General features: G+C 40.3%; 1 protein-coding gene across 9 annotated transcripts in view; it reads right to left on the minus strand.

Annotated features, from left to right (window-relative positions):
* Window positions 1-17443, minus strand: part of LOC100523624 (methylmalonic aciduria type A protein, mitochondrial) — a 99756-nt gene that overhangs the window by 61710 nt on the left and 20603 nt on the right. For 4 of the 9 annotated variants that reach the window (XR_002346750.1, XM_021101544.1, XM_021101545.1 and 1 more), the window contains exons 1-2: window positions 15693-15831; window positions 14201-14308 (exon numbers count right to left, since the gene is read on the minus strand). Coding sequence is in view for 4 of the 9 variants with exons in the window: in XM_021101544.1 (XP_020957203.1) it covers window positions 14201-14235 (35 nt within the window). In the remaining 5 variants the exon portion in view is untranslated. The other 5 variants (XR_002346751.1, XM_021101546.1, XM_021101542.1 and 2 more) reach the window with 5 other exon arrangements.

The raw sequence follows: 17443 nt of genomic DNA on the forward strand, positions 1-17443 counted from the left end.
GATACTAGTCGGGTTTGTTACCTCTGAGCCATAACGGGAACTCCAGTATTGATGATCTTTTTAATTTTAACCTTCCTGGAAGATTAAGAGTAAGCTAATTTGCATTTCTGATAGACAGTTGACCCATGAACATGGGCTTGAACTGCGTGGGTCCACTTATACAGAAATTTTCTTCAATGGTAAATACTATGGTATTTCATCAGCCACAGTTGGCCAAATCCTCAGATATCCAATCCTGTGGATACATGGAGGACCCGTGGCAGATACGGAGGGCCAACTGCATGTTATGTCTGGGTTTTCAACTGTGAGGAGGGTCAGCGCCCTAAGCCCTGGGTTTGTTCAAGGGGCAACTGTACCTCGCACAGTTGGTGGGTTCAGGCCTCTTGCTTGATACGTTGATTAGGACCAGTGCCTTAATCGTGCTGTTCAAATGTGATGTGTCCTTGCTGATTATTTGCTTTTTCCACCAGTTACTGAGACCGGTGTGGTAAAATGCTGATTTAGGGATTTGCTTTTTTCTCCTTTTAGCTCCCTCAGTTTTACCTAATAAAAAGTTGGGAGACGTGTTCTTTGATGCAGGCAAATTTAAGGTTGTCTTACCTTCCTAGCTTGTGCCCCCTTCTCTCACTATAAAATGTCCCTCCTTAACCCTACTACTTCTTGCCTTCTGACCATGCCATATATAGTAGCCCTCCTCTACACCTCTCCTCTTCATTTTTAAATAAAATTGTAACTTTAGGACATTTTTTTGGTTGGCAGGATTGTTGTGAAGGTAGCAGAGTTCTAGTAATGCTCCACATTGATGGGTCCTCTTTCCTTAGGCTCTGCGGAGTAATGTCACTTTCTCAGACTTTCCTTGTTTTGATGCCCGACTAGTATCCAGGAGGATGCAGGTTCCATCCCTGGCCTCATATTGCTGTGAGCTGTGGTGTAGGTTGCAGATGTGGCTCAGATCCTGTGTTGCTATGGCTGTGGTGTAGGTCGCAGATGTGGCTCAGATCCTGTGTTGCTATGGCTGTGGTGTAGGTCGCAGATGTGGCTCAGATCCTGTGTTGCTATGGCTGTGGTGTAGGTCGCAGATGTGGCTCAGATCCTGTGTTGCTATGGCTGTGGTGTAGGTCGCAGATGTGGCTCAGATCCTGTGTTGCTATGGCTGTGGTGTAGGCTGGAAGCTACAGTTCTGATTCAACCCCTAGCCTGGGAACTTCTATTCACAGCAGGTACATCCCTAAAAAGCAAACATACAAACAAACAAAAAAACACCAAAAAAAAAAAAAAAAAAAAAAACAAAACAAAACCGAAAGCACACCCCAAAGTATTAAAACTTAAAGGTTTATACTTGAACCATATCCCTATCTTAGGAACTCCAAAATGCAACCCCAACATTTCCCCTTTTTTAACCTTGGCAGGCAACTAGAATTGATACACAGTATTCCGTAATAGCTTAAGTTCTGTTCCACACTAATCTCCATTCTCTCAATGCAAGATCCTTCTTTTTGAATGTTAGGAGTTCTACATATTTGCTGTTAAAACTCATTCAGAACCAAATGATCAGAACTTCTACCGGGTTTTTTCTGTCTTGCACAAATACGGGTGTTCAATGTATGTGGTGAATAACTAAGGTGAATGAATATAAAGTACTGTTTTGTTATTCCTTACTAGTTTCCTGAATTAACACAATTTACATGAACAGCCACTTCATATTTTATTCAGTACTCTCCCTTGGACCATTTTGATTTTATAGTGGTGTACAAATGTCTCTTTATAGCCTTACAAAATTTTAATCAAACAGCTTTTGCAGAACTTAAGACATTTCTCCTTGGGGCTAAAATTAACCAAGAAAAAGATTAAAAACAAAAGCAAATTTAGAATATAATCAGTACTTTCAAAATGAGCTGAATCTGCCTTTCATCTTCATTTATAACCCTGGCTGTTTCTCGGCCTATAATATAAGCAGTAGTAGTGCAAAGGACATATTTACATTTCTGAGGTTCCAAAACCCAGTAAACCTCACGAGCTTGTGCTCTTTTGTGGTTTGCAGTTTCTCTGGGTGCTTTGGATGGAATGATTCACGAAACGATCATACTCTTGAGTAGGCAATAAACTCAAAAGTTCTGTACATTTTCACCAGATGTTGTAATTCTGCCTTTTTTTCAGTTAACATTTTTTTTTTTCCTACGCTAGTTTGTGGTTCTATTTGGATACCAGCTTTCAAACACTATTTCCAGAGAGGACCCCAGTAGAGCTTGAAGATTCCCTTAGCTGGCCCCAGAGGGGCCTTGAAATTTACAGAATTAGCAAAGGGACTTCCTTAATTGAAGTGTCATCATACTGATGCAATGCAAATGCAAAATACAAAGACTGGAATCCCTGTGGTGTGGAATTCCCTTGTTGTGCAGGGGGTTAAGGATCCCGCTTAACCAGCTGTGGTTATTACTGCAGCAGTGACTGCAGCAGCTCTGGCCACTGCTATGGCATGGATTCGATCCCTGGCCTGGGAACTATCACACGCTGTGGGCATAGCCCCCCGCCCTAAAAGAGTAAGACAGTTGTACATAATTTTAGGAGTACTAAATAGAGATTACAATCATAATTTCAGCCGGTAACTGCCATTTAGCTCTTCTTCCCAGAGACTTACCCAGAAAAATACATAGAGTGAAAGCCTAGGAAGTCTCTCAGGGGTGACAATACCCTTCTCCTAAAAGCATTCTCCTCTAGTTAGAGTGACATAGCTAGGGGTGAATGACAAAGGAATCTTACTGGTTACACTCAGGCCAGTGCTGTCCTGCTTTAAGAGAAAGTCGGCCACACGTGGAATCATCCAGTTGTTTTTTCCGGTAACTGCCCGAATATGTTGTTACAGAAGAATCTGACCATCTTGCTTCATTCTGCCAAGATGCTCCAGCCTTATGTCTGATCACATCAAACTCCTGAGAAGTAAGAGGGCTGAAGGGCAGAAGAATCTGTGGCGTCAAGTAGAAGAAGTGTGACATGGCTAAAGATGGCCTGCTCTGAATGATGACTTTTCAAGCCCTCTCCATGATGAAGAATTAATTTCCTTTCTGTAGCAAGAAGTAACTGACCGGGCTCACCAAACTATGTAACTCTGACAGTTCACAGAAGGCAGAAGCTTAACTCTCTTAAAGTTGCCAAGCAACAGGCCACAAAATTCCACAAATACTAGTCCCATCCCCCCACCCCATTATAACTAGCACATTTAGAAGTTATATAACTTTCTGGCTTTGGCTCTAAGCAATATACTGCTACAAATGATGGCGAGAAAACAGGTGGCAACCGCTTTAAACAAAACAGCGAATCCTAATCACAGTGGTTTAAGAGGTGGAACAAGAGATAAAAGGACAGTGCCAAACATTCATTTCCTAGCCTCCAAGGATCTGGAGGCAAACAAGCCCTGCTTATGATGTCAACAATAGCAGGTGACTCAAACAACTTCTCATATGTCACAGAGCAATGGTGCTGAAGCTGGTGGCACATGAAAGTCACCTCAGGAGCTGGTAAAATAAACACCCCATCCCCTGCCCCCATAGATTCTGATTTAATTGATATGGAGTAGGGCCCAGGATTTGGTAACTTTTAAAAGCTTACTCTTGGAAGGTTCTAAAGAGAAGCCAGGGCAAAGAATTGAGGTCATTGAAATGCCACTGTGAACCTTTTTCTCGGTTGAGAAATTGTAACGTTCAGTCTTCTGTTCGCCTGCTTCTCTCCATCCTTCACTAATAATTACTCTAAACCTGGTTAATATGTTGCCTGTCCTTCTCCGCATTAATAAACAATTCAGCAGCAAATCAAAATTGAGTGTTCTACACTTGTCCTTTATCAATTCTCAGAAGTTTTCAACCCTCTGTGCTCATTCACATAAACTTTGGGATTCTTTGTAAATACAGAAGTCCGGACTTACAAGCTAGACCCATCATCTCCATAGGTGTTGGCATCAGCACCCACGGGACATGTTAAACCTGCAGAAGCCTCATCCTCCCCTGCCACAGACTATAGGTCTGAGGAAAAGCCCTGGAATCAACATATTTCTACGGTTATATGAGGCATCGATCTTTGAAATTCAGGAGCTGAATTTAAAGTCTTTTAAAGTGAGGCTGACACACTACAGGGTATATGTTTTTTGTGTTTTTTTTGAGAGTAAAATTATCTGTAAATACTTGTTAGGGGTTTTTTGTTTGTTTGTTTTGTTTTGTTATGGCTGCACCTGCGGTATGTGGAAGTTCTCAGGCCAGGGATCAAATCTTAGCCACAGCTGCGACCTATGCCACAGCTGCAGCAACACTGAATCCTTAACCCACTGTGCTGGGCTGGGGACCGAACCCATGCTTCATCAGCAGTTTGAGAGACTAAATACAACAGACTAATTGAGTTTACTAACATAAGTACTTAGTCTATAAAATCCTACAATTCTAAAGGATCTTGTTCTCATTCTTTGTTCTCATTTTATCAGATGCTTCACTTTTCTAGAACACTGGTATTCAGTGCTGGTTTTTACGGTTTGACTTCCATATTGAGGGTTGGCACAAAAAACTCCCTTTTGTAACTAAATTATGGCAAGCGATATTGTTCAGTCCCTGGTATGTTAAAAGTGAAAAGACATAATCAAGAGCACTGTGACAATGAATTCTGGGTTGTGAGTGTGATTTAGTGGAAAATAAAAGCTTCCCTAGTGAGTGACCTCATACCCAATAAAACCAGCAGGTGGCGCACATGTCACCTGATATTGGGGGGGCAGGTATTAATCGGCAGGCCTTGACCAGGCTTCTGTCTAAACATAGACTGATTATTTTAATGAGGTGTTAATAGGTATTAATTAAAAGAATTTCATGGTTAAGCAAGTTTAGGACAAGTTGGGAAAAGCACGTTTCTCTGCTGTAGTACTTTTAGGGCCTTTCACATTTCAACAAACATCGTGAATCTTTCAAGGGGGGCAGTGTTTCCTAAACTTATTTGAAGGGGTAGGGATCTCTGGATATTGCTGTTCTATATAAGCAACAGTTAAGGAACTCAAAAGGCTAGAGTTCTCTATGGCCAAGACAACGGCTGGTCTGTAGTCTCTGGGATTTACTAGATCTTGAATAGATCGCCAGCCAAAACCACTGACAGCCTGGCAAGAAGGTGAATAAAGCAGTATTTTTTTTTACAATTGAGATGTAACATCAAACAGTAAAGTACACAAATATACCTTTATGTATGTGTACATCCATGGACTTACTACCCAGATGTAACATTCTTGTCCCCTTCCAGCCAAAACAGCATGTATATACACATATGCAAACCCGCACAGGTAACTATTATTTGGATTTATATCACCATAGACTAGATGTGTCAGGCAGGAACTTACTGATGCTATTCTAAGATGAAACCCAGGAAGAAACCAAGTAATAAAAAGGCCAAAAACACGCAGAATTCTTTTGAGAAAAAAGATCCCATGTGCATCTCAACCAGAATCTGTCTCCTCTCCCTAAGATGCCAAATTCTCATATTTAGATAAATGTGGCCAATAGCTGACTGAGCATACGTAATTTGTTATAGTTAATAACTGAGTCTGTCAGTTGTAATAATATTAATCCTCAGTCCTTGATCCTGGAATAATTTCTTCTTGCTTATCAATTATGGGATTTGGACATTTTGGTAACTCATCAAAAACTGTGTGGTACATGGTTTACAAGACTCAGAAAACAAGGAGCCAGCTGCAACCAGGACTGGATGGAAATAAAAGGATAAAGCTCAAAGGAACAGGAAAGGGAAATGGATCAGATTAGAAAGGAGAAGCCTAAAGGGAAGGATCTTCTTTCTTTTCTTCCCTGAAATTTATTTTTGGTTTTGTTTGTTTACTATTTGAAAACCGAAGCTGATTACAACATGTAGACTCTGTGATCCCAATTTTGTTTAATAAAAAGGATATGTGTGTGTATATGTATTTATAAGAAAAAGCCTGATGGGCTCTGTACAAAAAAAGTTAATACTTATTATAGCTGAGTAGGAGGATTACAAGTGATTTTTATATTTTACATTCCTTTATTTTCTAAATGTTTTGCAATGAATATATGTAACTCATAATCAGAGCCAAGATGTTATTTTACAAAAATGAAAACAAATAGAATGCGTCCCTATATAATCAGTCTCCCTAATCTTACAAAGAATCTCTTTTGGGTTTACATTTATTTTTCTCTTCAATTCTCTCTAGAGTCTAGGCCCTTAAAACAAACAAAAACCAAAACAAAAAATCTCTGTGGCAAAAAAGACTAGGGTCAAGTCAATCAAATAAGATGCTTCTTAAACTTTTTATCCTTCTACTTCTGGGTCCATAATCAGAGGAAAGGAGAAAATAAAGCACACAGCTCTTATAGAAGTGTGTGTGTGGGGGAGGCGTTGGTGGGGAATAGGGAAGAGGGAAATAGAAATAGGCAAAGATGAGGTATAGAGTGGACCCCAAAGTGAAGAAACTTAAGTTAATGGATGCTAGTTTCCAAGGAAACCTATCTAAATTGGTACCCACAAGGAGGTAATCCACAAATGGTATCTCACACTCTCAAAGAAACAAACAAACGAAAAGACTCATAACAACTGTAACTAAAAAATGAGCCATGATAATGGCCGAGGCTTTTGGGATTTTATTTCAGTACCCTCTAGGATAACAGGATGTAGCAATAGCTGATTTCTTTGGTTCACTCAAGGTGAGGGTGGGTGAAATGACCCACAAGCTGAGCGGGCCTGTCTTTAAAATTAAGCCACTGCTGTACAATTCTGTTTGGACAAACTCCCAGTTTTACATAGAACACATTATTAGGATAATCAAGTCATTTAGAAGAATACCTAAGAGGTATTTCAAAGTTCTATTCTTGTTCAAGTATCTTGAGTCTTGGGAGAGTCTCATGTATATAGTAACTGGTGACAATAGAAGCAAAATATGTTCTATGCACTTTTCTTTTTCTTTCTTTCTTTCTTTTTGCTTTTAAGGGCCTAACATGTGGCAAAGGAAATTCCCAGGCTAGGGGTCAAATTGGAGCTGCAGTTGCTGGCCACAGCCACAAGCCACACAGGATCTGAGCTGTGTCTGTGACCTACACCATAGCTCATGGCAATGCCAGATCCTTTAATCCAGTGAGTGAGGCCAGGGATCAAACCTGCATCCTCATGGATACTAGTCGGGTTTGTAATCCACTGAGCCACAACGGGAACTCCTCTAGGCACTTTTCTAAGCCCTTTATAGACAATAACTCATTTAATCTTCACAGCAATCCTATGTGAAAGGTACTATTATTATCCCCATTTTACAGAGGAGGAAAGTGGAAGTCTGCCCAACATCACACTGTAAGGATGAGGGAGAACTGGAGTTGACACTCATGCTGTGGGATTGCAGTCTGGACTCTTTAGACAATTAAAAGCACTGCATCTTTAACTTGCTTAACTCTTCTTATCTGTCATCTTCCTCCATCTCTCCCAGTGTCCTCCTTCCCCTTTGTCTGTCCCACACCTGCTGAGTATTCCTTTTCTCATTAGCGTAGTCCAAAAGCATCCCCAACAATCTGCGTATTAATGATTTTCATATTCAGAGAAGCTTCTAATTGATGACAATAAATGTGGCCTGCAGAAGAAGACCAAAGAACTTTAACTTTTTTATCATTGGCCGCATCCACGGCACATGGAAGTTCCCAGGCCAAGGACTGAACCAGAGCTGCAGATGTGACCTACACCACAGCTGCAGCAATGCCAGATCCTTAACACATTGTGCCAGGCTGGGGATCGAACCAGCACCTCCACATAGACAAGCCAGAGACACAGCAAGAACTCTAGTTTTATTTTATTTTTTTAATGAAAACTACTTTGTATCCACAAGCTGAAGTCCACAGGCTTGCTTACAGGGAAAGATGCATACGGCCTCCTGTTACACACACACATCGTTTAATACTTTGAAGATTCTGAGGTCAAGTTTAAGAACCACCCATCAAATACTGTCAATTAAATATTAACATGCAAAACCCTTGCAACCCTGGAAAATTTCCAAGCCAAGGAAAGCGACTGTAGGAAACCATTACCCTTGCTTATTTCCTTACTAGGATTCTAAAAAATTCTCGGTTAAAAAGAAACTAATTTTCATGGATTATTGTTTCTAAATGCTTGAAGACTTATAATAGGTAGATGAACTCTTCATAGCTTTAAACAAGTGGAGTCTTCCCTGGAAGATAAGGGCAGGAGTAGGTGGAAAGCACAAAACAAAGTTGCTAAAATGATCAGTTGATGCATATATGACGGTGAGCAAAGACCAGGAAAAAAAAAAATCCTTCTAGGATTTAACTGACAGACTCTTCATTCTCTCTCTGTTCACCAAGGGGGATTTATTTGACTACATTGTTGGCTTAGTCAAATATGAGTCTAAGTTCTACTCAACTCCCTTTTCTCTGTCATTAATGTAGTGCCATTAACTTGCTTAACTCTTCTTATCTGTTTGGGGTCCACAAATGTAGGGATGCACAGAAAGGAATGTGCACAGATCCATCATCGACTTAGTCCTACCTGGATGACAATGCTGACGTTTAGCGAGTCTTCTGACACTACCCAAGTCACAGTGGGCCCCCCGGATGGTTCTCCACTGGACTTTCTGCGGAGTTTCGTAGTCTGGCTGAGGAAGTGTCAGTGGGATTTCTTGGGCTTCAGGAGCAGCTGAGCCCCACCATCTTCATGGATGTACAGATCACAGGAGTTCCATCTCTTCTCGATGTCCTTGTCGTTCACTAGTTCTTGGTGACTTCTTGTCATGGCCATCCACTGGATAAGTGTTGGGACTGTTTCCACTGATTCTTCCTGCTGTTTTGTTTTTTTTTTTTCCTCCATTAAACTGAATTACATATGAAGATCACATGCACACTGTTCATTAGCTTTTGTCTTCAGTGTATACTGGGTCATAGCCACAAAAGTTTAGGGAAAGGGGTAAATAGCCATGTTAGTGATTATGAAGAGAGAGCTCCTTGCTGGGTTGCATTGAGATAGCTGATGTTAACTGTAGCTGTACTGGTACAGAAAAGTGTATTCATTTTAATGAAATTTGGTATTGTTTTAGCAAAATGTCTGCTAATTTTGGAGCTCAGTTTATAACACAGCACATTTTTACCCACCTACAGAAATTAATGGTAATTACGCTTTTGACAAAAGTGAAGTCAATTTTTTTTCAGAAAAGAATTATATTTTTGAGTTCTTGTTGTGGCTTGAGAGTTAAGAACCCGACATAGTGTCTGTGAGGATGCGGATTCAATCCCTGGCCTTGCTCAGTGCGTTAAGGATCTGGCATTGTCACAAGCTGCAGGCGTAGATCTCATATGTGGCTTGGATCCAGCATTGCTGTGGCTGTGGTGTAGCTCTGATTCCACCCCTAGCCCTGGAACTTCCATATGCCACAGGTGTGGCCATAAAAAGAAAAAGAAAAAAAGAATTATCATTTTAAGATAAAGGGAGATGAATTCATTTAATCTTTACCAAAACCCTAAGAGGTAGCAACTATCTATTGTTAAATACTCGTTTAGAGTCTAAAAAATTACAGAGGAAGGAACATTACCAAATTCATTCTATGAGGCCACTATCATCCTGATACCAAAACCAGATAAAGGTACCACCAGAAAAGAAAATTACAGGTGAATTTTACTGATGAACATAGATGCAAAAATTCTCAACAAAACACTAGCAAACCGAATCTAACAATACATTAAAAGGATTGTACATCATGATCAAGAGGGATTTATCCCAAGGATGCAAGGATTCTTCAATAACTGCAAACCAATCAGTGTGATACACCACATTTACAAACTTAAGAATAAAAACCATATGATCCTCTCAATAGATGCAGAAAAAGCCTTTGACAAAATCCAACACCCATTTCTGATAAAAACCCTTCAGAACACGGGCATAGAGGGAAACTACCTCCACATAATAAAGGCCATATTTGACAAACCCAGAGCTAACAACATTCTCAATGGTGAGAAGCTGAAAGAATTCCTGCTGAGATCAGGAATAAGACAAGGATGTCCACTCTCACCATTACTATTCAACATAGGTTTGGAAGTCCTAGCCATGGCAATCAGAGAAGAAAAAGAGATAAAAGGAATCCAAATTGGAAAGGAAGAAGTAAAACTATCACTATTTGCAGATGACATGATACTACACCTAGAATATCCTAAAGATATTACTAGAAAACTGTTAGAGCTCATCAATGAATTTGGCAAAGTCACAGGATACAAAATTAACACACAGAAATCAACTGCATTTCTATATACTAACAACAAAAGATCCCAAAGACAAATTAGGGAAACAATCCCATTTCCATCACACCAAAAAGAATAAAATACTTAGGAATAAACCTACCTAAAGAGACAAAAAGACCTGTACTCTGAAAATTGTAAGCTGCTGATAAAAGAAATTAAAGATGACACAAACAGATGGAAAGATATACCATGCTTGGATTAGAAGAATCAATGTTATCAAAATGACTATACTACCCAAGGCAATCTACACATTCAATGCAATCCCTATCAAATTACCAAGGGCATTTTTTACAGAACTAGAACAAAATACCTTAAAGTTTGTTTGGAAGCACAAAAGACCCAGAATAGCCAAAGCCATCCTGAGAAAGAAAAATGGAGCTGGAGGAATCAGGCTCCCTGACCTCAGACTATACAATAAAGCTACAGTCATCAAAACCATATGGTACTGGTACAAAGAAATATAGATCAGTGGAAGAGGACAGAAAGCCTAGAATTAAACCCACACACCTACAGTCAACTAATCTATGACAAAGGAGGCAAGAATATACAATAGAGAAAAGATAGTCCTTTCAATAAGTGGGAAAACTCGACAGCCACATGTAAAAGAATGAAATTAGAATACTTCTTAACACCATACACAAAAATAAACCCAAAATGGATTAAAGACCTAAATATAAGACCAGATACTATAAAACTCTTAGAAGAAAACATAGGCCAAACACTCCCCAACATAAATTACAGCAATATCTTCTCAGATCCACCTCCTAGAATACAGTAAAAACAAAAATAAACAAATGGGACTTAATTAAACTAAAAAGTTTCTGCACAGTAAAGGAAACCCTAAAAAAAACCAAAAAGACAACCCACAGAATGGGAGAAAATATTTGCAAATGAAGTGACAGATAAGAGATTAAACTCCAAAATTTATAAACACCTCCTGCAGCTCAATAGTAAAAAAACAAACAACCCCATCGAAAAATGGGCAGAGGATCTAAACAGACAATTCTCCAAAGAAAACATATAGATGGCCAAAAAACACATGAAAAGATGTTCAGTATCACTAATTATTAGAGAAATGCAAATCAAAACCACTATGAGGTACCACCTTACACAGGCCAGAATGGCCATCATCAAAAGGTCTACAAACAATAAATGCTGGGGAGGGTATGGAGAAAAGAGAACCCTATTACACTGTTGGTGGGAGTGTAAATTGGTGCAACCACTGTGGAAAAGGAGATTCCTCAGAAAACTAAAAATAGAATTACCATTTGATCCAGCAATCCCACTCCTGGGTATCTATCCAGAGAAAACGACTCGAAAAGATACATGCACCCCAATGTTCCTTGTAGCACTATTTGCAATAGCCAAGACATGGCAACAACCTAAATGTTCATTGACAGAGAAGTGGGTCAAGAAGATGTGGTACATATACACATGGGATATCACTCAGCCATTAAAAGGAAAGTAATAACAGCATTTGCAGCAACATGGATAGACCTAGAAATTATCAAGCTAAGTGAAGTCAGTCAGACAGTGAGACACCAACATCACATGCTATCACTTACATGTGGAATCTAAAAAAAGGACACAATGAACTTCTTTGCAGAATAGATACTGACTCATAGGCTTTGAAAAACTTATGGTTTCCAAATGAGACAGGTTGGGGGTGGGGGGATGCGCTGGGGGTTTGGGATGGAAATGCTATAAAATTTGGTTGTGATGATCTCTGTACAACTATAAATGTAATGAAATTCATTAAAAAATACTTGTTTAGCACTTACTACACCCAGGTACTGTATTATATTAATTAACACAGTCCTTTCAACAACTCCAGGTGAATGCCACTGTAATTCCTATTTACTAATGAGGAAACTGAGACACAGGGAGATCAAGTAGTTTGGCCAAACTAAAATTAAATGATACTAATTCGTTTTGTAGAACAAAGAGCCATCTACTATAACATTTCTAACACCTACCAATTGTTGAGTGCTAAGCGATTTCATTAAAATATCTCATTTAATTATTTCAACAACTCTGTAAAGTAGCTATTCTTACCCTAATTGTACAGAAACTAGTGCATACAGAGGAGAAATAACTCACCCCCAATCATATGGTTAGTGACAGGGCTGTGATTTAATACCATTCATATCTAAGTCAAAACCTATGCTTTTGACCAGGTCAGGGGTCCAGCACTGTAGAGTCATGGGTAAGAAGGAAGGATGGCATTTTTGAGCTTACAAAAGGGAGCATGAATCTTTTTTAAAAAAGGCCACAAATATTTTACTGTAGTATATAGCAAGTCACAGAAATAAAGCCAAACAAAATCTTGAAAACTGGCCTCTGCATCATAGCCAATGATACTACAAAGACATAAGGAGCACAAGGGAGGATTCCTAATATTTTCTATGACTATATTTATAATGCTGGAAAGTAGTTCAAACTGAGAAGAAATGCACAGAAAAGTTGAGAGCTTACTAACACCGCCCTTTCCCTACCTTGTTTCTAACCAAGCGGGCGGGGCAGCACCGCTGCTTCCATTGCTCCACAGGTGACATGTCTGTTCTTCTCCTGACAGCTTACTAAGGGAAATTAGCTGAACTGCCCGGATGACCTTTCGAAGTTTTTCCTAACCTTCAACGATGAGATAGGCATGCCAATAACACAAAACTAAAAAAAAAAAAAAAAAGTAAAGGAATGTTTGCTAAAATAATAAAGAAATTTGATTCTAGATAGGAGGCTAAGTAACAATGAAAGCTGACATGCTGTGTAAAATATTCTCAGAATAGAATATGTTTGAAATATTTGGAATGACATTTTACGCAATAGAGAAATTTTACGGTTAGAAATAATTTTACTCAAATATACATAGTTATGACCACCATCAAAGAGTATAAAATATATTCCAAGAATTAACCAGAGCAGGTGCTTTAAAGACTATCATAAAAGATCACAAGAGCATGATGGCAGTAATAAGACCATGAGAGAAAACTGAACCTTTTATAGGTTTGTACAGCTCCATGTACTCAACCCTTTAACATAATAATAATAGCAGGCAGACTTTGAGTATCTTCCATGTACCATCATGACAGCAAACTGATTTTCCAGTTATCTCATTTATCCTTACCAACCCTATAAAGTTAATATGCCAATTCCATTTTACCAGGGAGGCAACTCAAACTCAGAAAGGTAGGTAGGTCATTTACCTGCACTCACACAGCTAATAAATGGCTGATTTAGGTTTAAAGTTTAAACCCACCAGTCCCAGCTCCAGAACCCCAGCTCTTAAGCACCCTGCCATGCTTCCTCTGGAGGATAAAACTTGTTCCTCCTCATCAAGAATCAAGCAGATTTTTTTAAGACGCTAATATGAAGTCAAAAGGCCAAGGAGAAAGAGAAGCAAAAACTTTTGGTACTATTCAAACCAAGTAACCTTTCAATCATTCTGATTTCACTTCGGTCTTTTTGGGGTTTACTCCAACTCCTAGGGATTAATGGGCCCACATTTTTTGTGGCTGAGTTCCCCAGTTCCCTTTGGGCTCCTCCACCTATCACAGAGACAGGTCTAGACAAGAAGACTTAAAACTGTGTTCACATCCCTACACATTCCAACTGTTCTGATACCTGCGTACATGGCCATTCAGAAATTCCTAGAATAGTCTGGTACGCTAAGTGTCAATCATGACTTTCAGCTCTTGGAAGCCCACTGTGTATTATTTTAGCCTCAAGTAAGACTTCAAAAATGTGGTGACTCTTGCTTACATTTTCTCTGGAAACTCAGAGAATAGAGAATCAAAGAAAGCATTTTAAGGTACATAATCTCTTTCTGTTCTCCTCAGCTTTCTCTGCTCATGGCTGATCCTACAGGCCACCATGCGAGGCTATGAGAATAGGAAGGAATGGAGATGGTAATATACACCAGGTACCTTAGAAGTGCTGCTGACTGCCTGACCTTGGCCATCCATAGCTAACGTTCTTCGACTTTCCAAGCATGCTCCTCAAATACGGAGGCCGAGGGCACCACAAAAGAATTACTGAAAAAATAAGCACACAAATAAGTGACTTTTTAATAGTAAAATACTTTATAGAATGATACAAAAAATTATTGCACAGGATGCATTTCATTAGTCTCTGCTTTTGAAAGCTTTCAACAACAAGTCTGCTGCTCGTCCTGGAGACAGGGCCCCACTGAGAACCCTCTTTTCCAGAAGGGGAATCTGCTCCCGGACTGTGGGATGGGTCCTGAAATGCTCTACCACATTTTCCTGAATGAGGTTCCACATCCAAACTTTCTGCTGCCTCTGTCGTTTGGCAGTCAGTTCCCCGCTGGCAAGCATTACGTCCCGGAATTCTTTCATTTTATCCCACATTTCTGTGATCCCCTCTCCACTTCGGGCAGAAATACGAATTACCTATGGAAAAGGGAAAAACCAGAACTATTTTACCTAAAATGACAGAAGGCGTTTTCATGGGAACTCTCCCATTTAGCAATTAATTAGTCTATGGAAATAGGCAAGCAACAAAAAGGAGACATTTTACCACTGTGTCAAAGTAGATACATGGAGAAACAGCCGAAGGTAACTAAGGAGGATGACTAAGTGCAAATCAGAAACAAGACATTGATTCAAGGTCAAATTTTTTAGCTCAGAGATTTGTTTTGATTGAAGATTGCTCAAATGGTCTTCAGACGCCACATGGATGGACCTAAGAGGGTCACTAGGATGAGAAGGGCACAGGTTTCCCTGAGCCTCAGTGCCAGAAAATGAAGCTAGGTTGAGAAAGTAGCCTGTGCCCTCTGTCAAAGTTGCTTGATTCAGCAGGTGCTACAAACTGAGCAACGGCACCTGTGTGGACAGGACAGCTCTTGCCCCAGCACAGAAAACGTGCCAGGAGCGCACGGTAAGGGATGTCACTATTGCTCTCATTAGAGTGATTACAGCAGCTTCTTTAATCTAAACACAGTGTCCTCCTATGGATAAGGTGTCCACATCAATATCATTACATCACTTCCTATGGGATTTTTTTTCCTTATTGAAAACATGACCCAACAAGCATGGGAAGGAAAGTGATCACATCAAAGCCTTTTCCCTCTTACTCAGACTCTAATACAGATAATCAAATCGTTAATTGCACCATAACCTGAAGGATGGTTCCTTTCAGAATGGATCTGCCATCACTTCCAAATGACTCGGGCCAGGCATTCAGCAATCTAATCTATCAACACCTAGTTTTTGACATCTAACGGTTGAAGGATTATGTTTAATATCACAACTACACACCCTGGCTTTGTCATAATTTCCTCAGTTATAATCTCACACACAAGCAAAGACAATATATGCCCAGCCAGGGATTTATATCCTCTCCTCCAACATGCATGTCCATGTGGGATAAAAAACACAGAACTAAACGCAAGCTGACCTTTGGTCTCCAGACTCCTGAACGGCCACGGAGTAACTTCAGCGCACTCACGTACTCTGCTTGGATTCTCCGAGCTGGCACGATCAAGTCTCCATCAGATTTGGTCACAGCCACCAGATCTGCCATCTCAATTATACCTCTTTTGATACCCTCAAGAGAAAAAGAGAAGAAATTAATTTTCCTGCGACATGTAATTATGGTAACAATGGGACACCAGTCAATGCTAAGATTTTGAAAGTCCTGCACTGTAACTTTCTCTCTGCACCCTCCCAAGCCCTGGCTACTAGGAGTCACAATTACTTGATAGAAATTACTCAAAACACTGACTCCTGGGATTACAGAAGTCATCTGCAATATCTCTTCCGCATGTGGAGACTATCACACTGAAATACAGTCAGAATGAGAGTAAACGTATCGCCCAGACACAACATGATGGCGTGGCAGGGACAGTTCACACCGTCTCATGATGGATTTCACTTCTCAGGAGCTAACCCTGCAGGAGGCAAAGCTACCATCATTCAGGGGCTGAAAAAGAAAACATTCCTGTCACTGGTATCTGCGTTTCCAGAAACAAAGTCTCTGCAGTTTTCCTTAAATGCGTACCTCTACTTGCATTTGAGGAAAAAATAACTTGATGGCTAAGAATACTTCAACCTCTTGATTTAAATTATGTTGCATGAAAGTACTAGAAAAACCCTAAGGCCAAATTTTGTTTGGAAAATGTAGATTTTGACTCTTTTTCAAATGTCTTTAGATATAACTTTCAATGATGAAATTCTAATAGTTAATGTTTCTAAATTGCAGCACCCAGACTCTGCTATCACTAGTTTTTTATGATTAGTCAACTGAAAGGGAGGTGTTGTATAACAAAGAATTTGTCTGGTCCTTGTCCAAGGTTACCTGGGAGGTAACCTGTAATCCTTGGAGCTTCCCGGATGACAGAAGTGTTTTTGTTACTCACCATGGGTGCCTAGGACTGTACCTGAGTTTATGCAACGAGATCACACAGAATTCGGGCTGACCACACCAGAAGAACGAACCACGTGATTAGAGGGCTGGGCTAAAATATCTAATTAGGTACGTGGGCATGTGATATCTAATGTGATCTCAGCCTGCCCCCCTCAGGGAGGTGGGGGCTGGAGACTGAGTTCAATCATGTGCATAGTGATTTGGTCAGTCATGCCTACATAATAAAACCCCAAGAAAAACTGCAGACGCTGAAGCTCAGGAGCATCCCTGGTGATACACATGGGCAGGCCAAGAGGGAAATGCATCGGAAGACACAGGCGCTTGGCGTTTGCGACCCTGCCAGGCCTCTCTCTGGGTCTCTTCGTGTGGCTGGGCCTGATTGGTATCCTTCACAATAAAACTGTAACTGGGATACTGTGCTTTCCTGAGTTCCCTGAGTCATTCTTGTGAAGGAGCAAACCTAGAGAGTAGTGGGAACCCCCACATTTGCGGCCTGGGAGCCCCCGGGCTCACCACGGGTCTGAGTGAAGGCAGTCCTGAGGAAGACGGTGCCCTCATCCAGTGAGGGTGCGCTTACTCCAGGGAGTCGATGCCAGACCCTCACTGCAGGAGGAAAGGAAGACCTCTTGACAACAGAGAAGCTGTGCCAGTGGGGCCCCAGTGAGAAACAGAGGAATATCTTATGAGGGACTTTAGTACACTACACTACACTACACTCTACTACACTCTACAATTATACTACACTATACTCTACAACTCTACTACACTATACTACACTGTGC

The sequence above is a fragment of the Sus scrofa genome, chromosome 8 (genome assembly GCF_000003025.6).
Source record: "Sus scrofa isolate TJ Tabasco breed Duroc chromosome 8, Sscrofa11.1, whole genome shotgun sequence".
Taxonomy (NCBI): domain Eukaryota; kingdom Metazoa; phylum Chordata; class Mammalia; order Artiodactyla; family Suidae; genus Sus; species Sus scrofa.